Source organism: Lycorma delicatula, chromosome 12, assembly GCF_047948215.1.
Source record: "Lycorma delicatula isolate Av1 chromosome 12, ASM4794821v1, whole genome shotgun sequence".
Taxonomy (NCBI): Eukaryota; Metazoa; Arthropoda; class Insecta; order Hemiptera; family Fulgoridae; genus Lycorma; species Lycorma delicatula.
This window is the reverse complement of record NC_134466.1, coordinates 48,546,138-48,569,147: the sequence shown is the minus strand read 5'-3', so window position 1 is coordinate 48,569,147 and position 23,010 is coordinate 48,546,138. Positions and strand designations below refer to the sequence as shown.

The 23,010-nt window shown below is 28.4% G+C and overlaps 1 protein-coding gene across 1 annotated transcript in view; it reads left to right on the top strand.

Annotated features, from left to right (window-relative positions):
• Positions 1 to 23,010, top strand: part of Gclc (glutamate--cysteine ligase) — a 144,642-nt gene that overhangs the window by 105,109 nt on the left and 16,523 nt on the right. Inside the window, exons 7-10 of the mRNA XM_075379801.1 lie at positions 8,516 to 8,712; positions 11,947 to 12,118; positions 17,063 to 17,260; positions 22,378 to 22,560. Coding sequence (XP_075235916.1) covers positions 8,516 to 8,712; positions 11,947 to 12,118; positions 17,063 to 17,260; positions 22,378 to 22,560 — 750 coding nt within the window. The remainder of the gene's footprint in view (positions 1 to 8,515; positions 8,713 to 11,946; positions 12,119 to 17,062; positions 17,261 to 22,377; positions 22,561 to 23,010) is intronic.

Sequence of the window (23,010 nt, the reverse complement as noted above, 5' to 3'; positions counted from 1 at the left end):
ATGAGATCTCAAAATGATCCTTTAAATCAGTGCATTCAAAAAACAAATTTCTTTTGGCTGATGCAGTTGGCTTAGGCACTGGAGTACCTTCTGCCTATAGTTGGTTGACAAGCACAGTTTCATCAAATTCATTGTGTTTTCATAGTTTTATAATGAATTAAATCGTCTGACAAACCAGAAAAAGAAACAAAGGATAGAAGTTCATTTTTCTTTTTAAACCATATGCAGTTTATTCATCTATATCTACTGTATTCTAATGAAATGTTTATTACTCTTTTTGCTTCTAATTTATTAACAATTTCAAGGTTTTGTTTAGTAGACAGAAATATATGTTTATATTTTTCTGATATATCTTAACATAAGAGAAAACTTGTTTAATTAAAGTTCAGCATATAGTACAAAAATATAAAAAAAGTTGTATTATACAGTAGAATCAAAGATGCACAAATCACTAATTATAACTGAATAGTAGGCTAATTCTAATTGATCTTAATTAATTAATTCAGTAAACTATTAATCATTTCTGAACTAGAAATTAACCATGAGTCGCTTCCTGGATTGATGGCATGAGCTAGTACTGGGAAAGTGTATTTCTAAACACTACAAACATAAATAGATGACTTTTAACATGTGATTTTTAATTATTGCGCTAGTCATTACAGTTTAACCACAACTAGTTAATTCACACCCCTGATTAATCTTTCCAAATTATGTTTATAAAATTATGATAAATATTATTTTTATTTTGATAAACATTTTATAAAAAAATTTTAAATGTGTTTTTAGTTTAACTAAACTCTATTTAATTTTACTGTCAACATTGAAACAAGACCTCAATCATTGGTGAATAAATTGATATGCATTCGTACTAAGAAAATAGTAGATAAAAGAAAATAAATAATATAGTTGGGATCAGTTGTCAGTATTTTACATTCTAAAACATAGTGATTTAATTGATTCGTTTAGCCATTAAAAAGAAAAAAAATCTAAGATTATATAGTTTTATCTTTTTAAAGTTAAATAAAATTTTTTTAATAATTCATTAAGATTTTATTATGTAATATTGTTTGATAATTCATTTTTTTGTTTTAAGTAATTTCTAAAAGATTAATATATATAATTATCAGTTTTGTATTGTTGATATGATATTAGATTTTTTCTTTCTCAGAATAATTTAATTGTGATTTTATATAAATGAAGAAATGTTTTTTTTTCTAATAATATAAAATTCTATTTGCTTACTAGCAATAAAATTCACCAATTAAATTATTTTCAAATGTAATCTTTAGACAAATAAAAATTATGTCTTTTGTAAAATTACAATTTGTAACATGTTACAAATTAATACATGTACTTGTATAACGTCTGATATGTTTAAGTGCATGTTGTATTTCTTTTCCTTTTATTTAAAAAATATTATGTTTAGTGATAAATGATGGGTCAGGTACAATGCTGAAAATTTTTTTTAATCTACTGAAAAAAAGACATAATTAGAAAAAAACAGGTAAAGTATTTTATGCATGACTTTCCTGGTTACACCGTCAATAAATTTTAAAAACATAGACATTTCTTGAAAATTCCATATATAAAGTATAAACTTTCAACAATTTTTTGGTAAATATTTAAATCGAAGGGAGATAGAACAAAAAACATATATTTCAATTTTAAATGGTGAGGGCTGATTTTTGAAAAAAATTCTGGATTATTTATATTTGCATTGTAGGTAACAAATTTGCTTTTAATAAAGTTTTTTCTAAGACGCGTCTGGAGAAAATAAAAATTGGTTTTTTTGCAATATCTCTATGTCCTTAACAAATTTTGAAAAAAATTAATATGATCAGTGCCATATATGTAGAAATATTAACATCATACATCACACATTTATTGCGTACGATGAAACAAAAGCTTGCTGGTACAAGGCAGACAGTTGCTGTGCAGGGCATTATGTTACTCTTGTCTTATAATGTTAGGCTCGTTTAGAAACTGAATATTCTGCATTACAGTGTGTTTAACTATTTTCATAAATAGTAAAAATTCTTTCCATAATTAAAAATTATCATTTTGTTTAATTTCAGACAAAAATTTCTTAGAAGTATTTAGCTTTCTTATAAATATTTCTTACTGTATACAATAGAAAAACAAATAGTTTATACTTGTATTAATAGATTATTGTTACACTTCCTCCATCAAGTGAGTTATAAAATGAATGACCACTTTATAAGAATAAAGTTTATTAAAATATTTCATTTGAGTTATGTTACATGTACTTGTAACGGGTATTAGTATTGTTTGATGTTTATAGTAATAAACATCATTATTAAATAATAAGCCTACACCCTAAAATTATAATAATTTATTAATAGCTTAAGTTTTTTTTTTCGTATTCGTAGAATAGCTAAGTAATTTTTGTATCGGTTTGTTGACAAATTTTCAGTACTAATGTTTACTTTTCATTTTCAATAAACTGATTTAGTTTAATTATAGGCCTGTCCCAATATGAATGGTATAGTTGTTTCCTTCTGTAATGTGTGGCATGTTAGTTAATGTTTTTTGTGTAATAATGAATTTGTATGTTTTTTTGCATTTTGTGTTAATTAATTTTTTTGTAATGGCAGAATTTAAATCCATAGTTAAAAATAAAAAGCTTATTAAATATTGGTTAAGCTTATTAAATAGTTAATAATATATACGATTTTTATAAAGAAAGAAGCTATAAATTTAGTAGGAAAATTAGAAGATGAGAAACATTTAACATGCATTCAAAAATATGAAGAAAGAACTGCTGCAGCTTGGGATTTCAAGATTCAAGTTCAAAAACTCTAAAAAGAAAAGCAGGATATTCTTAAATACAAATCGCAGTCATTCTCATTCAGTACAGCAAAAAAGTATTAACAACATTCAAACCCAGTTAGTGCATTTTGATCTCGGCATTGTAAGAACAGTTAATGAGTTTCACTGAAAACATAATGAACTACCTACAATAAATAAATTATGTGTAGAACTTCAAAAGAGTATTCAATTTAAAGGATTTAGAACTATACTAACAGCTATCCTGAAAGAGTTAGGGTTTAAGTGAAGTAAAACAGTTTATAATAAGAAACCTTTGATTGAGAAATAAGGTAATTGGTGGAAGAGGATAGAATATTTAAGAAAAATTATCTATTGCACAAAATAAAATTCTTTGATTTTTATTTGGATGATTCATATATTGTATAACGTCCCATTCAATGAAAAAATTGTGGTCGGATGACAGTGATGCAAGAGTAAAAGTGCCATTAAAAAAGTGATCAGTTAATCATAATCTAAGCTGGAGGAGAAATGGGGTTCATTCTGAATGTGATTTTAACTTGGAAAACAAGTGAAAAAAGCATATCTATCATAACAGCATCAACAACAATTTCTTGAAGTGGGCATCTGAAAAATGAATTCATGGTCTCCCCCCCCCCCCCCCGAGTCAGTGGTTGTTATCAATATGGCACCATATCACAATTTATTTCTAGAGAAGCCCCTGAATTTAAATGATTAGAAAAGTGGTTTGATAAGGTGTTTAGAAAAAAAAAAAAATTATGTTTATAAAGCAATGTTAAAACCACAATTGTATGACATAATTAAATCACATAAAAATTCAAAAATAAAGTATCATTTTGATGAACTATTAAAAAATACTTACATCAGGTTATGCAACTTCCACCTTTTCATCCTGATTTAAATCCAATTGAAATGGTATGGTCAGCTCTAAAAAGATTTGTTAGTAGTAACACAACAATTTTTTTAAGGTCAGTTATTAAAAATTTAGCTGAGGAAAAAATGAATGAAATGAATAAGGATGACTGAAAGTCATATTGCAAACATGTTAAAAAAGGTGAAACTGCCAATAATGGAAGAAATGATAGATAAAGTTATCATATATCTACAACATTGATTCTCAAATTTTTTCGGCTATCACCCAAATTGAGAATCAAAAATTTTCTATCGCCACCAACATTTTTGAACTTACCATCTGTTTAAATATAATAATTGCAATCACTGTTTTTAAGATGGGCCCTTAAAAATGGCAATTGCAATTATTGTTTTTAAATGTGGCATATCCTATTTCTGAGTTGAAACTTACATTTTAAATGAAAGCAATTAAAACGTATATTTAATCATATGTGGAAGTATTTTTATTAAAATTACTTTCAAAAAAATTACAAATATATCTATATAGTTATATAACAACAATAGTAGTAGCATATTCAATATAACAATACATTAATTAAATCAGAGCTTTCAATTGAAAAATTACACTTACATTAATGTGAAGGATGAATCTGATATGCTTTAACAAGTTTGTTAATATTAGGCTTGAATTCATTTAAAAACAGCTGTAAGTCACTGCATTTGGTAACATGCCGATTTTTCTTTTTGGTTAGCAACATTTCTACAGCACCAAATCTACGTTCAGACAAATATGACGATGGGAATGCTATCAGAAATCGTTGAGCAATCGACCATAAACCAGGGTACAGTTGTGAGATTGGCTTTTGAAGCCAAAATTCTTGGTAGCCATTCTTCAATTTTATTTCTATTCCTTCGTTTCTTGTCAGTTCTATAAGTTGTTCTTCTAACTGGGATGATCCTGCTGTGTTGACATTTGATAAAAAATCCAACACCTAGTCTGCCCATATTTAAAGCCCCTCAGGGCTCGGAATGGAGAAGGGTGGTTTGACGACCGATAACGTCACAAGGTGGGTGTCTTTCCCTATGGGGTTGAAGGCTTCATCACTTCATTTAAAAGGATTTTTTGACAAATAAGGCACATTGGCATTGATCGAGTTGTGGGATTTTCGATAAATCTGTATTTAATATGTTCTGCACTGTACTGCCGTTTCTTCTTTTTTGCTTCTGACATGGTTGTGACTTCACAAATGTGTGAGTAAAAGATTGACTTTAAAAAACTTGCTACAGATTGCAAGGGAAAATGCTAATAAAAGTAAAAGAAACAATTACTGCCTTTATATAGGTTTGAAATGCAACACGCATCAACAGAAATAAACATGCAGTTACTTGTTTATCATATGTGACAGAATTTGTACTTAGCAAGTTAAAACAAGCACCGATAATCCTGTCAATTCATGCAGGATTGGACAAATCATGTCTGTAGCACAGACCTAAATTCATATAAAAATTGACTAAGTATTGATGTCTTAATCATTTTAATACATGTTTGAGACATGCTATATGATTCATAAACTAAATGGCATTTTAAACATGATGATGTAAGCTGCAATTTGGTATAAAAACATATAATATCCGATGATTGGTTTGCTTATAATTCATTTTCAAAAATTAAAAATATGTTTATTGTTTTTTTCCACTTCAATTATATTTTGTGTTGTATATGTATTTCCTGCTGCTCTTTCTTATGTCTTTGTTGATAATTGATTAATAATACTGTGTATATAATAAATATTAATACGTTTTCACATATTTATTATAAGTAGTTGTCAAAATGGCACATTTGGTGACTGCTACACTGAAAAAAGAAAGGTTCAAACTTGCTTTTTTCAAGCGGCTGTATAACAAAAAATATAAATCGGTTTTATTTTTTTATTTTGTACTACTGTTACATTATACACTGGTACAAAAAATAAAAGGGACACCTATATATTTCGATAAAAAATGATTGTATTCAAACTGTTTTAACTTTTTAACCAAGGGGCTTAGAGAGACAAATAAAAGAAGAAATTAAAGTTTGAATATTCTTCTTTTTGACAGTGCACTTCAGATTTCAAAAATCGTCAAATTAAAAAAAAAATCTGTGAGAAGAAAAGGTTTAAAAATTTGAAAGTTTTTCTTTGTGTTTCATTTAGCGCTTCGAGAAACAAGATTTTTTCAGTAAACTCTATTAAAATTGTTTGAAAACTTAAGACTTTAGCTTTAATTTTTTGTTGTATGTCTATGATTTTTATGAACTGAAATATTCCATTTTAAAGAGAAAAGGCCACTTTTGTCTTTAATGCTGTATATCTTTCGATCTAAGCAACGTATTGATTCAAATAAATATGGAAATTAAAGGGTTTTTATATAGCTTTAATGAAAAATTGTGAGGTCTTTAATGTAACGTTACAGTTTTTGATTTTGTTCATTTTGTGCCGAGATATTGAAATCTTTAATGATTGCTGTAACATAATCTTGGGTTAATCTGAGAGCAGATTATACATGCTGCAGTCTCAATGTTGCTAATGAAAATGACTGTTCCAATGAAGACAGAAAAGTTGGTGAACTTGCACAGGAACTGGACATATAATGCAAATTTCAAATAATTTTTATAATAATAGTAGTGCAGTCAACAATGAACGTGATCATACAAAAAAAAAAATTAATTTTAAATATTGTTTAAAAAAGAATTTTACAATAATAATTGTACACCTAATTTAGTATAATTATGTTTACAACATACATTCAAACACTAATTAAGATTTTTTTATTTTAAAAATACACCTAAATTAAAATTCTTATTTTTTCTGTCTTTTTTTTTTGAACTTTTAATGGTACATAATTATGAAGTATAGCTAATGAAAATAGTAGTAAATTAAACATGCATAAATAAAAGTACAACGATTATTATTGTTCTATTAGATTGGTATAATTGTTTTCAGGTTCAGTAGTAATAGTCTTGACCTTCTTCAACACAAGCTTTTATTTTCATTATATGCACTGTACATACTTACATATTGTTTTTTGGTCTAGTTGAATTAGTTGTACCCTAAAGTGCAAACATTTGCAGAAAACCCTAAACTCTACTTTCAACATTATCACCATATGTTCCCCGTTATGTAGCAGAAAGTAAAAATTAAAATACGTTTTCTAAACGAGTTAATTACAATTTGCCAATATACTTTTGTAAGCATTTAAAAAAAAGTATTAAGATGAAATGTATCTTGATGTTTCATAAAGATAAATACAAATACAAATTAACGTTTAAGAACTTAAATTTTAAAAACTAAAAAAATTGATATGTAATATTGAGATTATGCCAGATTTCTTTGTAAATAAAATTCTATAAATTGATGAAATAGTTTTTGGGTGGGTTTTGCTTGAATACAGGTAATAATTTTGACATAGAGAACTAAAATTCCTGTAATAAAAGGGTTAATATTAAATTCTTCGCACATAACTTAAAGTAGGTGAATAAAACTTCTTACAGTAATATGTAATTATTTATTTTTACTTCCCCAGCTATAGTTCTATTGCTGCTGCAGCAGCATAACTAGCTAATAAGGGAAAAAATAGTGATCAGCCAACATTTTGTGTATCAGGGTTTTGTATCAATGTTGATGTTTGAAGACCCCTTTAGTAGAAAAAAATGTTTTAGAACTGTATGAATGTGTTTGTGTGTTGGTCGAGAGCATCTTAGTATATATATATATATTTTTTTTTTTAGTAAATTGGAATAAAAATCTTGTTGAATAACATTGCAACAAATTAAGCTGACTTATTGTAGTAAATAGTTACTCCAATAAATAACCTTTTAAGCCCCAAAAGCCAAGGGGTATAATAAAAGTAAAGGTACCATATTTGAAATATCAATTTATTTTAACTTTAACTTTCTAGATTGAAAATCTATCCATATCTAATATGAAAATAGACTGTAGTATTAAAGAGAATTTTTTTGTAAATTGGGTTTCATGAGACTTGACTTAAGAATTAAAAAAAAAAAAGAATTTTTTTATCATTTTTAATACTTTGTTTTTAAAGTTGTGGCGTTAATAAAAATATATGAGATAGCTGTTCAGCCAATTTTAATGACCCTAGTTTTTTTAAAGTTAGTGTTTTTTTCAACTAATATTAATAACCTAAAAAATACCATAATGACAGCTATCAAGATAGAGTCATTAATATTTAAAAAACCTATGGTGTACTTAAAATAAAAAAATGCAAAGGGTAAAAGCAAAAAAGTTATGCTTCATTTTTTGCTAACTTTCTTATATTAATTTTAACTATTTCATAAAACTGAAATGTGTTAAATTTATTTTATGTTTGTTGAGTTTTTAAAAAATTATTCACATTAAATGATTTGCTCTCTTAATATTGGACTTTTGTCTTCAGAAGGACCTTTTTGGAGCTAATAATTTTTGTTCACTGTTAAGCCAAAATTTCATTAAAGAATTTGAAAAAATAAAACATGAGATACAGATTAAAAAGTAAGTTAATTATTATACTGTTCGAGAATGTACTGTATTACTTTTATACAGTGAAGAACATGTAATATTAATAACTACGTTGAAAAAATATATAACCGAGGAAATTAAATAAATTTACAGTAATTGGACTAAGTAGTATTTCATTGGGTGTTAAACACATTCTTATTTTTTCTATCAAGTCTAACATGGAACGTTTGTCATTCTTGAGAATAGTTATTTCATTCTCAGAAGTAACTCATACCACCTGTAATCAGTATCATTAATCTCATATCTGTATTTCTATGGTATCTAACAAGCATTATTACATATTGTTTTTTTATATGTTTTAGTTAGCGTTAACAGCTGCTAGCCCAGTACATCGTGGTATGTTAACCGATATTGATTGTCGATGGTCGATTATATCTGGTTCAGTTGATTGTCGTACAAGAGAAGAACGAGGTTTGGAACCATTAAAAAAAAATAAGTTTCAAATTCCAAAGTCTCGTTACGATTCGATCGATTCATATTTGTCCGAACAAGGAGAAAAGTAAGTTATTTAATTTTATAGATTTCAAATATATTTTTTGGAGAAAATATTTTCTTGAAATTTTTTAATGTTAATCTTTGTTTTTTTTTTTAAACAACATATTTATGTAAAACCAAAATTATTAGTTTGTGTATAAATTATATTTTCTTTTCCATAGAAGTTATGTTTTTTAACATTCTATTCTATTCATTGCATAAATTATTGACCAAATTTAACATATCTGAACTTTTTGCATTAAAAAAATGTTTGTTTTACTTGTTAAATGTTGATGAAAAAAATGCCCAACTATTTTAATGGGTAGATTTTTCCTTTCTCCAACGGGATTTTACATTAATATTATTCCTTTTACTTTTATCAGATACAATGAGTCAACCTTGCACTAGCTCTATCTATTGCATCCAACTGGCATTGTCTAATGGGTATTAGTTTAATTGTTTACTTATTAGGCTTACTAGAATGGTTGATTCTACTTTTAATAAAGGTAAATTATTATATAGTGAGAATCTCAATGTGTATATTTGATTCAGTTAAGTGAAGTGATTAAAAACTAAATATTGAAAAGTATTTGATGTTAAATTAAGTAAATATATTTAAGTTAAATTATTAACTTAATTTCAAGCGATTAAACTTTTATATTACTTAAAAGTAAATACTGTAATGTTGATGTCTTTTTAGTATTTGTGTATAGCAAATCAATCAATTATTTATCTTAGTAAATACTTTGCATAGATCGGAAAATCAGGTCTATACATGTTCTGACATATCCAAGAGGACTTCTTTTTTTTTCCTAATTTTAACCTTTATTTTACTAAGGTTTGTATCTGTTGAACTGTACAGCCACTTTTCATTTTTGGTGGGTGTTATTAATTTTTTAATGATGTCTAGCGATGATGGAACTAAGTTTTCTATTGGTGATACAGCAGTAAAGTTGATAACAAATTACTATATAACATGTTTAAAAAACAACTGTATAGTTTTGAATAGATTGTTGCTTAGATCAGTTTAGAAATCAACAAAGAAGACTTATTCAATGGCAGTATAAAAATGGTGAGGAGGGAAACAAATTTCTATAGAAAAACTGATGTAAGTTTTTAATAATATAAAGGTGGAAATTAATAAAAAATTAGATTTTTATATTTGAGATTTGTTTTCTTGAAATGATACATTTAGAAAAACCAATTTTGAATAAGTCCCTCAAGCAATATGAGTTGGAAAAGTTGATAATACAAGATCACCAATGAAAATTGCATAAATTAATCTGAAGAATAATCATTAAAAAGTTAATGATTGGCATAAAAAACAAGCTTTTGTTCAAATTTACCTGCACAAGATTACCAAGAAAACATTTATTATTTGTCTAAAGATTGTCTCAATGATGATGTGTTCTTTTCCATGTCGCCTGTTATATATTATTTTTTACCTCTTGTCATAAGCTTCGTAGAATTAAGATAGATGGTGGTATATTGTATTCTGCAAACAAACATCTCGATTAACTTTGGTCATGACTTGCTCGATACTACTTAACCTCCAAATCGTATCATAATCTTTACTTTCAGGTCAAAAAGCATTGAACCCACCGGGTTGGTCTAGTGGTGAACGCGTCTTCCCAAATCAGCTGATTTGGTAGTCAAGAATTCCAGCATTCAAGTCCTAGTAAAGTCAGTTATTTTTACATGGATTTGAATACTAGATCGTGGATACCGGTGTTCTTTGGTGGTTGGGTTTCAATTAACCACACATCTTAGGAATGGTCAAACTGAGACTGTACAAGACTACGCTTCATTTACATTCATACATATCATCCTAATTCATCCTCTGAAGTATTGTCTGAAAGGTAATTACCAGAGGCTAAACAGGAAAAAGAAAAGGTGCTCAGTGGAAGGTTTCTCAAAACAAAGTACTGTTTATTTTCATCAAGTAGATAATTTGATGCATTTTAAATATTTTACAATTGCATACATTTAAATTGTATAAATAGCCATGTCAGTCAGCGTGAAGTAGAATAGTACTTTTTTCCAATTCACAAGCTAGTTTATAGCAGCTGGATTTTTTCCTACAGTATATACATATTAAATTACAATAAACACAAACTTTTATTTATCTCGTTTTAAGCATTTACTTCATATAATTGAAATAAATACAGGGCGTTTCATAATGTTCTTCAGAGTTTTGAAAATTCATTAACAAAAAACTATTTCACTCATAAGAATAAAACAAGTATTGTACGAAAGAGTATTTCAAATAGTTTTTTCCACATATACTAGGCAGTTAGTAAACCATTTGCTCGCTAGGCGTCGACAGTAGAGAAAATGGGTGCCACGGGAAGCGAGAAGTCATTTTGTGTGTTAGAATTTCACTTCTCAAAAGTCAGTAATTTCTGTGCAATGTGCATTTCGGTTGAAATTTCATAAGGAGCCACTAAGTGACAATTCAATTCGTGCATGGTATAAACAATTCAGTGAACCGGTTGCTTGTTCAAGCGAAAATCAACTGGTTGTTCATCAACCTTAGAAGTCAATGTTGAATGTGTGCGTGCAAGTTTCATTTGCAACCTGTCGACTTCATTTTCCAGCAAGATGGTTGTCCTGCCCGTTTTCATAACGAGGTTCGACAGTACCTTAACATAACATTACCTCGGCGCTGGATAGGACATTCGTCTGAAGAAGACCAACACATTACGCCGTGGCCACCAAGATCACCAGACCTCACGCCATGTGATTTCTTTCTCTGGGGTTACATGAAAGATAACATGTTTATCCCACCGATGCCGCATGATATCGCTGAGCAAAAGGATCGCATAATCAAAGCAATCAACTCTATCGAAAATGACATGACATGACTTTCGTGATGATGTGTGCCGTGTCACCAGAGGAGCACATATTGAACATTTATAGATTTTAACAAAAACTGTTTGAGTCTCTGCATCATCTCATACAACTTTCATTTAGGTAAGTGAAATACTTTTTTTGTACTGAATTTTTGTAACTCCTAAGGACATTATGAAATGCCCTGTATTTCTATATAGTTTGAAATACGTATTTGTATGTAGTAATTACTATACTAGTTAAGAAAATATTCTAAAAGTTGGAAAAAAGTAAGTATGTATTGTTTTTATTCATTAATCTTTAGTATTTATTTAAAAATGGCTCAGAAAAAGTAAATACTGCTTTTAATTCCCTTCACTGATTGAGTGAGAAGTTATAATTTTTCTAGGTTCATATTTTTTTTTTACAGATTTAATGATGTACCAGTAATATATGATGAAAAAATATATAAGCAATTAAGAGAAGCTGATATTGATCATTTGTTAGCTCAACATATTTCTCACCTTTTTATACGTGATACTGTTTCTTTATTCAGTGAAAAAGTCGATCAGGATGATATGAAAGATACTGATCATTTTGAAGTAAGTATTGCAGAATTTTTTTTTTTTTTAATTCACTGTTGTATTACCTCAGTTTCAGCAAAGTTCATATTATTGCTGTTTTCCTAACCATTTAATATAAGTTAAAAAATAGAATATCCAAACAAATTTGAAATTTAAAGTGCGATCCAATTTTTAAACGCAAGAAATATACCTTGTAGAAAATTCAAAGTATTCAAAATACCCTGTAGAACATTCTTAAGTCATCAAAATAATTTTTTATTTTGGGAAATCCTTTTTTATGATATTTCTCAATAAATATAAATTTGAACGTAATAGATATGTTTGCTATTAATAAATCAGCATCTGTTGATAATGAAGCATGGAGGTGTTTTAAGACTTCTGAAATTAACATTAATTAACAAACTAGGAACTATTTTTCAAAACAAAAGAAAAATCAAGCAAATTGTGCAAATAAAAAGTGATAGTAATTATTTTCTAGGAATAGAAAAACCTTTTATTCATTGACTTTCTATAAAGTGTAAAAACAATGAATTATTCTAGTAATTCTAATTTTATAGTAAATCTAGGAATTCTAGTTTTTATTTTTTAATAAATAAAGATTTATCATATTTTTCTCTTGCAGTACATAATTTAACTCTTTTTTTTACATTTATCTATTTCAATAATTCGTAGATTGCTTCAAAACATTAGCTTGGGAGCATTTAACTTTCCATCATACCTGTTTTGTGGCCTCCAGTAATTTTCACTTGTTTTCTAATCTAAAATAGTAATTTTCTTAGATTTGGTGTGTTGGTGAGATCAAAAAGTTGTCACTGAAAGGCCAGTAAAACTAAACCAGGATTTTTTAAACACTGTAATAGAAAAACTAGTGACATTACATAATGATAACTGTATTAAAAGATCAGAAGATTTTGTTGAAATTACCACAAAAATATTTTTCGATTGTTAGCTTGCTTTAAATTTATTTTGGCGAAACATTTTTCTTTTTCTAATTGACCTTATTTTACATATGATTGAAAAGCCAGGATTATAAAAGTTTAAGCTTTAAAGCTTAATTTTCACAACAATTTTCATTTTAAAAACATTATCTTTTACATATTATAATTAAAATTAATCTTCTTTGTTAAGAAAATTAATAGGTATTCATTCCCACACCTATGTTCTATGAATGATTTATTGTCGTTCTTCAACCTTTTAGTCTTTAGTCGTTAGTTTTGCTTTCATGATTGTATCAAAAACAAGTTTGTTTTTGTCCTGGTGTCAGTTCTGAAGAGAGTTGTCAAAGATGAAGATTCATTCTGTATATCTAATATTTGTCTACAAATTTCTAAAAGGTGAACTTTGCTTGTATTTAAATCAGATCACTCTTAAAATTTCACATTTGGCCAGATGTTTTATTTTCTAACTCATTTTAATTGCTCAGGAAAATAGTAATTATATATTTTGACATAAAAGTTGGCTCAATTATAAAGTGTGTGATGGAATTTCACAAGAAGAGTAAAATTATGTAAAAAAAGCACTGAAAAAGTTCAGAAAAAAATTATAAGTTGGAAAACACTGTAAAAAATACAAAAGTAGAATCTATTTACTTATTGTCCTTCAGAGGATTGTAATTATGAGGTGATGTAAACAGATGGTACTTACGCAGCTCTGTTAATTCAACCAATAATCAGCTATTATCAACAGTAGTTAAGTCATTTTGTTGTTAGTCTATTTTCATCCAATTATAATGAGTGCTGCAATTCATGATCCTACCAGATGTGAAGTACGAAAAGTAATCCAATTTTTTATGCAAAAAACAATTCTACGGCTGAAACTTGCAAGCAAATTTTTGACATTTACGGGCCGATTATTATAAGTAATGCTGAAGTAAGACAATGGTGCCATTTATTTCAAGAAGGGTGAAAAAATGTTAATGATGAATGATCAATAGTGATGGATGATTTGGTTGAAAAATTTGACGAAAGAATTCTAGAAAACTGGTACTTCAAAGTGCCACAATTATCTTTTTGGTGTTTCATGATCATTGGTTTATAAATTTTGACTGAAAAACTCGGCTATAAAGAATTGTGTTAAATGGGTGCTGAAGATATTAACCAACACACAAGGATCTTGCTGTAGCACATGAATTTTTTGGAGTGTTGTGAAGATGAAGGTGATGAATTGTTTGATTACATTATTAGTGGAGATGATACCTTGATTTCTTATTCAAGTGTTCATCATCTTCCTGACCATAAGTTGAAACAAGAACATTTAGTAAAGAAGCTTATGCTCACTGTATTTTGGGACAAAGAGGATGCTTTGCTCTTTGAATTTAGTGATTGAGAAATTACTGTTAATTCGATACATATTGTAAAATGTTAAAAAATCTTAGAAGAGTTATAATAATACAAACAAGATGTGAGATTTTGTTTTTGTATGACAGTACCCAGCCAGAAGTGGAAAATCTAACTGCGAAGCAAGATGGATAATATTCAGTCATCCACCTGATAGGCCTAACTTAACTCTCAGCGTTTATTTCTTTTTTTCAACTTAAACATTGGCTTGAATCACAAGGGTTTGACAAAATGATGACAAACTGAAAAAGTTACAATACTGTGTGATTTAAGCCACTGGTGGCGGGTAAAACCACACCTCATATACAAAGAGATATACATAAGAGAATACAGAAACAAGTGATTTCTTCTGAAGTATTAGAAATTTAATGTTTAGTTTAATTCCAATGGCAGTACAAAACAAGTAGTGTTTAGTTCATTCTGGTATTAAACTCTACAGCAGAAACAAAGACAAGAGGAAGGAAGATTGAGAAAATGTTAAAGGTAGCTGAAATAAAATTCATGAGAAGTATTTTGAGGAGGATTGGAAGAAAAAGAGTAATAAATGATGTCATAAGAACTGCTGAGATAGTCAAAATTAAGATAGTTGGTACTTGTAAATGGATGAGGGAGAAAGTTTTAAGGAACTAAGTTGGATCCTTTCTCCCCAACTGAACTTAAAAGTTAATTGTTTTTGCTTAAGTAAAACCAATCAGATTGATGATTCAGATGAGTCTTGTCTGAAGACAAGAAATTGAGAAACATACGTGATGGAGGGGAAGTCCCTTCATAGTTTTGAAATTATTAGGATAGATGTAGCTTACCTTCTATAGATCTAAAATGTCTGTGTGGGTTCTACCATGTTCAAAACAGCTGTATGTGACTCCATGTCCCATTGTTCATCCACAACAGCATATCAGGGTTGATAATTTCAAATGCTGTCCGAACAGCGTCTTGGAGTTGCTCATTGTTGACATGTCTGCATTTTCAGATCTCTTCTTTTACAAAACCTCAGAATGCACTGACAAATGTGGTGAGATCAGGGCTTCTTACTGGCCAAGTCAATGGAATTGATAACTCTTCTGATCCACATTTGATCCAGCAATTCGGAAAAATTTCATTTGAGGCGTCTGTAGACATTCAAAGCAAAATGTGCTGGAACACCATCTTGCTGAAACATAATTGTGTCAGTGATTCCTTTTGTCATTAATTCTGGAAGCAAACACTTGTCGATCAATCTCAGAGATAACTGTGTTGATTTAACTGCGCCGTCGAAAAAATAAGGATCAAGGAGATGTTCAGCTGTCATCCCAGTCCAAATCGTAACATGAAGCAGATGGTGTTCAATTTCCTAAAAAAAGTGAGCTTCAATAATTTCACACTTATCTGAGAACATGACATTCTTTTTATCATTTGCTCTTGGAAGCGTTCAAGCAATAACAGATACGCATAAAAACATAGATGAAGGTCATTGTCGCTTAACTCATTCTGAACGAAAATATTTAACTTTCAAATCCCTCCGCATATGGACTGATATTGTCGATCTTGCAATACCTAACTCTGCAGAACATTTTCATGTTGATTTCATCAGTGATTGTTGAATAGACGCCTCCATAGCAGCACATGTCTCAGCTCAAATGCTCGGCCTTCCACTGCATGGTGCATCAAGAACACTTCCCATTGCAAAAGCCTTCTTCTCCCATTTGTCGTATGGTGACGATTTCCTAAAACATAAAAGAAATCATTCATAATGTTCTCCAGCTTTTTATAAGTGTGTGGACATTTGTGGATCATACACAAGTTAATAAACGCTCTTCGACAGTGAAGACACTCGTATCCGCCATCGTTCCCTACCAGACTATGACTAAGGTTATCCCATCAAATGAACTCACCAGATAATCCCCAACATGGTTTATCCTTCCCATCTAAGTTTAAAGTTAAGGTTAAAGTTAAAGTTAAAGTTAAGTTAAGTTAAATTAAGTTAACTTTAAATCTTTAAGTTTAAGTTCCCATCTTTAAGTTAAAGGGACTTCTCACCCTATAGATTAAAATATGGACACTAAGGTAAACACATTTTTTGCACCATCATAGGCAATAACTTCTTTGCTGGAGTAGATTGAGTAATAATCCTCAGTCTCTGTGGAATTGCTCATAGACTCTGTTTCCTATTTAGTAAAAAGAAAGATTAAACTAGTGGTTGAAATGCCCACTGTTTAAAGACAGATTTCCTATTCCTCTTAAAATCTAATCTAATCTAAAAAATGATTTATATCAAGAAGAGGTGGCTAGAAAACTGAAGAAAGACTAAAATGAATAGGACGGTGATGAGAAGATTGGAGAGGGATATGATATGATTTGGGTAAAGCGATGGATAAAAAATATTGATAAATATTGACGGTTGGAGAAACAATATAGAAGATACCCAATAATACTCAAGTAAAAACTTGGGTGATTGAATCAGATAATTATTTTATCATAAACAATAAGCAACATGTAAAAGTATTTTTAATTTAATAAGAGCAGATTTAACAAATTAGATGAAGCATATCACAATTGTATCTTACAGTTATTATTTATTTTTATTATTAGTTAATTTTAGATTTCAATTGATTAAAATATTATTCTTTTATCTATTTCTTCATTTCAGAATATTCAGTCAACCAACTGGCAAACCATGAGATTTAAACCACCACCTCCAAATTCAACCATTGGATGGCGTGTTGAATTTAGACCATGTGAAGTTCAGTTAACAGATTTTGAAAATGCTGCTATTGTTTGCTTTGTTGTACTATTAACCAGAGTGATTCTATCTTACCATTTGAATTTTATTATTCCTATTAGCAAGGTAATTAATATATTATAATTATTCTATAAAAGATTATTGATTTGTATATAAATTTATATATATATATATATATATATATATATATATATGCTCTCTGGTCTTGTATTATGACTGCCTTCATTCTTTGTTGTTTCCTGCCAAATTTTTGAGCTCCTAATAGCATTGATCTCTTTTAAATAATCAGTAATTTTTACTTTCTTCTACATATCTTCTAGTGATTATTTTATCACAATTTTAATTAATCCTTCTGTTCTTATGATTTATTCTAGATTTGTATTTCCTATTCTTAAATTTTATGATTAAATTTCTATTTTGATTTACTTTATTCATTATTTCTTCATTTTTTACCCGGTCTATTTAATGTTCTTCAACATTTTCCATGCGCTTATTTCAAATGACTCCAGCTTTTCTTTTTATCTTTTCTATATACTTCAGTAAAGATGTAAAACATCAGAATTAAAAACATTCAGAATAATTCAGACTATATTTGTCTGAAGATAAGAAATTTGGAGATGTAGATTAAAACATGCACACTAAGGTTGACATTTTTTATCAAATGGAAAAGAAGATAGAGATAAGAGCTCTGAAATTGAATTTATCTAAGATATAAAAAGAAATTAATTGAATATGGAATCTTATTTTATGTATATCTATAAAAATGTATAATCTAAATAGTTATGTAACATAAATATAAAATGTTTAAAAAATCGTACATTTTTAAAAATGTCTTTAATCATAGGTGGAGCCAGTGATTCAAATTCATTTGCCATTTTGGGTATTCATTTTGAATTGAATTGATTTACAAATTTTAAATTTTAATTTAAATGTAATCTATTAATGTACAACTAACCAATAAATTTTTTTAAAATATACATTTAAAAAAAAATATCATAAATATTTATTGATTTTTGAATCGGCTTCACATGTGCTTTTTTTATAGGTTATGAAGATATCCAAATCTCATTAGCAATATTCAGTAGTCGTAATTCATCTCAAAATTCCAACCATTGCTGAATTTTTTTATTACTTTTTTAATAACATTTAAAGATTGAATGATGGTGTTTCAACAGCAGCCCTTCTTTACCCGTGAAAAAGTGATGTATATTAGGCCATCTTGAAACTTGTTACCCTCTAATATTTACAAGTGCCTTATCTAGTTATTCCTTGAGATTTATGAATACTAACTGTATATGCAAGCATTAATGGGAATTTTTTTCAAGAAAAATAAATATTGTTTTTTTTTTTTTTTTTTTTTTAGTAAATGTCAATAAAATAGGCATTGAGTTATCAAAGAGAGTTTATCAATTCTCTTAAGAGTTAAGTCTTAAGTCTTTTAAGAGAGTTGAGTGAAAGAGAGTTTCTTAAGACACAAATATGCAAAGTAGTATATGATTGTTATAATTTTTGCTTTCAATATCAGGATTATAAATTATACCAATTATTATTCCTCCTAATGAACTGCTGAAACATAATAAGCCACAACAAACATTTGACACACTTATAAAACTGAAGGTTCCATAAATCTTCTTCAAATTTTTCCTGGAGATTTTTAAACTCCTTGTTATTTTGATTATGTATAATGTGATTAGCATTGTGTTCTTTGTTGCATCCCTCACCTTGTCGTTGCTTTCTTATTTCTCTTTGATTTTTCATTAAGCGACCTGCTCATTGTCTGTGAGGCATACTGATTTATGTAATTTTTGACGCAAATTCAAATTGTTTTCAGAATTTCTTTATTTTTAAATAATTTTATTTTACTCTATCTTTCCGTACATATATCATTATAACATATTACTATTTCAAATCTAATTTTGAAATATTCTAGTTTTGTTTACTTATATCATTTATGTAACCTGTACTTGTATGATTATTTGATAGGTTATAAAAATCGAATCGAAAAATCATTGGCAAAATATAATATTTATAAACTTGTAAATTCTTACCTTTGTACTTAGTTTCTGTAGACTTTATTTTACCCATAATAATGTGTTTATTACCCTTTAACAAAGTTACTTTACGTCAGGCATAAAACAGTGTGTTTTTTGATCCCAGTCTTTTGTCTTTTCCTCCAGATTTCTCGAGTTATATTAAAAATCCAGTTCTTATTCAATTTTTCAAGTAAATTTCATATAAAACCATTAAAACTACCCTTTAATTTGGACCCAAGAATACAGTATTGCTTACCAAGGCGCAGAAATCAGGGCAAAATCTTTTGCCAGCCAACACTTGCTAACACATTTCTGAACCTGTGTTTAAATGAATTTTATTCTTTATTTAGAACATGCCCTGAAATTGTGTTGTATTTTTTCGTGAATTGCCATATATATATATATATATATATATATTTATATTACCAGAATTTCACACCCTGTGAATAATGTAGAACATGCATGCAAAATTTCAAAACATTTGGTTAAATAATTTGCAAACAAAGTCTGCCCAAGAAGGGTACACCGATTTCATCGGACTCTGCCCAATTAAGATTCTTCTTCTTCTGAAATATTAAGAATAATGAATCATCCAAACATGAAGTGTATATGTTTTATTTATCAGATATTTATCTGATAAGTTCTTTTCAACGTAAATATGTCATTATCAGAGAACTATTAATTAAAATTAATATATAACAAAAAAAATTAAAAGGAAATGGGAATATTTAAAAGCTTTTTTTAGATAAAATAGTTAAAGTCTCTGTAAAATTTATCTATGAGGAACTGGCTGAATAGTTCTTAGTTCACTTAAATATTTTTGCATACTATCAGTAGCTGTTAATTTTTCTGTAGTACAGTATGATTAAAAATGCAACTTGAAAATAACATTTATTTATTAGAAGTTGTGAAGAAGATAAGAAGATATCATCATATATAATTTGTTATTCTTAGTTTGAGCTTAAAGACTTATTGATTTGTTTATATTCTTATACATGTATCATTATTTTGAAAATGTTATTTAGATGAATTTTGAGGTACAAACTAATTTTTGTTCTGTAAACAGACTTGTCTTAGTGTTTACTTTATAATTATGAATTTTTTGGTAACAAATATAATAACTTGAATACTCAGGAAATTAGCCAAAATGGAAATTCAAATTATTAACTGACTATTGCTTTTGAATGAATTTGAAGTGCTTCGCCAGATCACAATAAAAATTTGAAAAAGTTGTACTTTGAATAAAATAATTGCCTGGCAAATAAAATTAACTTCAATTTTAACACAAGGGATGTTAGTCATACAAGGTCTGTTCAGAAAATAACCAAAAATTTTTAATTATAAACCAACAGAGATATTTAATGTGTGGTTGACAGCATTGTGTTTCGTGTAACCTCGTCTATAACCACATAACCATGTTATTGGATTGTTGATATCTCGTTTTGTTTTTGTGTTATTGTTATTTGAGTGCAACATGTTTAAGTGTTAGTAGGGATTTTTGTAATGTGCAATTTTCAGGAGCAACAATAAAATGTAAACTTAAAATGTTTCAACTCTTGAAACAAGGTTACGGAGATGATGCTCTGGGTCGTACGCAATTTTATGAATGGTTTTCACGATTTAAAAGTGGTCGTCAGTCAATTGAAAATGACTCTCGACCAGGAAGGTCTTCGACTTCAACTGATGACACCTGCATTCAGAAAATCAATGATCTGATGTTGCAAATTGCTGATTGACTGTCAGATAAGTTGTAGAAGTGGTTAGCATCTCAATCAGATTGTGCCATGACATTTTGACTGGAAAATTGAACATTCATCATCGAATTGCAGCAAAGTTTGTTATTTGTTTGATGACCAAACAGCAGAAAGAACATAGAGTGGATATTTTTTAGCAACTTCTTGAACAAGCTAATGATGATGAAACATTCATGCACAGGATCATAACGGCGGACGAAAGCTGGCTTTACTGCTATGACATTGAGACAAAAGTTCAATCATCAAAAAATCTCGCATTATAATAATCGTTACTAATACTTTAACATGTTGCACTTAAATAAAAATAACACAAAAACTTAACGAGATATCAGTTATCCAAGAACAAGTGATTACGGAGGAGGTTATGCAGAACACAATGCTGCCAACCACACATCACTAAATATCTCTGTTTGTGTCTATTTAAAAATGTTTGGTTATTTTCTGAACAGATTTCATATTAATAAAAATATTTATTACGCTTACATATAAATCATCTTATAAGGCTTCTTCAAAAATCAGAAAATAAAAAATGGGTTTTCAAAATAAAAAATGGGTTGTCAGATCATTTTTAGGTGACCATAAGTATGAATCATAAACTGATATTTAAAAAATTAAAAAAAATTAATTTCTCCTTGTGTTTATTTTTATGAATGTTGTGGTATTTGATAAAAAGAATACCTTTTTATTCTTAAAAAATAATATTCATGTCTATAAAATTGGAACTGTTTTCGTAGAACTCAACAGTGCAATAGTTTACTTTATGAGAAAGAATGATATATTATGCTTCCATTCCCATTTTTAATAAAATTCCAAACCATTTAAAAAAATCTCTCCCGTTTTTTTAAATTATAAAACAATTTTTTTTTTTTTGAGGAACAATTATTACTGTATGAATTTTTAACTTAATTTTAAAATTAAAAAAAGAACTGAATTTTTGAGCTCAAGTTATTTTCTTCTGAATTGTTAATAATTTTTTATATTTAATAAAAAAATATTTTATAAAAATATTTAGTATTTTAGTATCTTTTGTATTTAGTTTTAGTATTTTGTATTTAGTATCTTCAGTTATTTATTTAACATCATTCCATCTGTTTAATATACTACAATTTTATATTTTAATCTAATAAATAAATCTTATTTTTCTAAGATTTTACCATTTTATCTGTAACAATAATCATTGCTATAAAATAAATAAGCAAGATCAATATTATATAGCAGAATTGATTTTATTAACAACTCCTGCCACTCTTTCGATTGCTATGACGGACTGGTAAATTCGTCATGGCAATCCTTTTATCCAGAAGTCCCAATTAGGTATGAGATTTTTTACATTCTGTAAAATTCATTATCATCCATTTCTTATAGTTGGCCTTTTGCAGTTGTAAAAGTAAATAAGTAATAGTTATTTTAATAATAATATGTTTTTTAATTAAAGGTTGATGAAAATATGACAAAGGCTCAAAAACGAGATGCACTTAAAAAAGAATTATTTTGGTTTAGAAAAGATATAACAACACAAGTATCACCACCTCATGCAACTGCTCAGTGTCATAGCTGTTCATCAGAATCACCAGAATTATATACTGCTATGACAATTGATCATATTATCAATGGAAAAGTAAGTTTTTTGTTTGTTTTTTTTTTACAAAGGTAAGTCAATTATTATCCGTAATGTAGTTATAAATTTTATTGTAATACAAATAGGAAACTTACATGTATATCATTTTTCAACATAGTTCCCTTGCATTTCAACGCACTTGGTCCATCGTTGCACAAGCTTCCTGATGCCCTCATAAAAGAAGGTTTACGGTTGAGCTGCGAGCCAGGAATGCACTGCTTCTTTCACTGTTTCGTCCGAGGTAAATCGACGGCTCCTTAATGCCTCTTTGAGTGTACTAAACAAGTGGTAGTTAGAAGGGGCAAAATCAGGACTGTACGGAGAGGATGAGCCAGTACTTCAAATTTGAGTTTCTGGAGTGTTTCAGCAGTATGGGCAGCAGTATGTGGACAGGCATTGTCGTGCAACAACACACCTTTTGACAGCAGTCCTCGGAGTCTGCTTCAAATT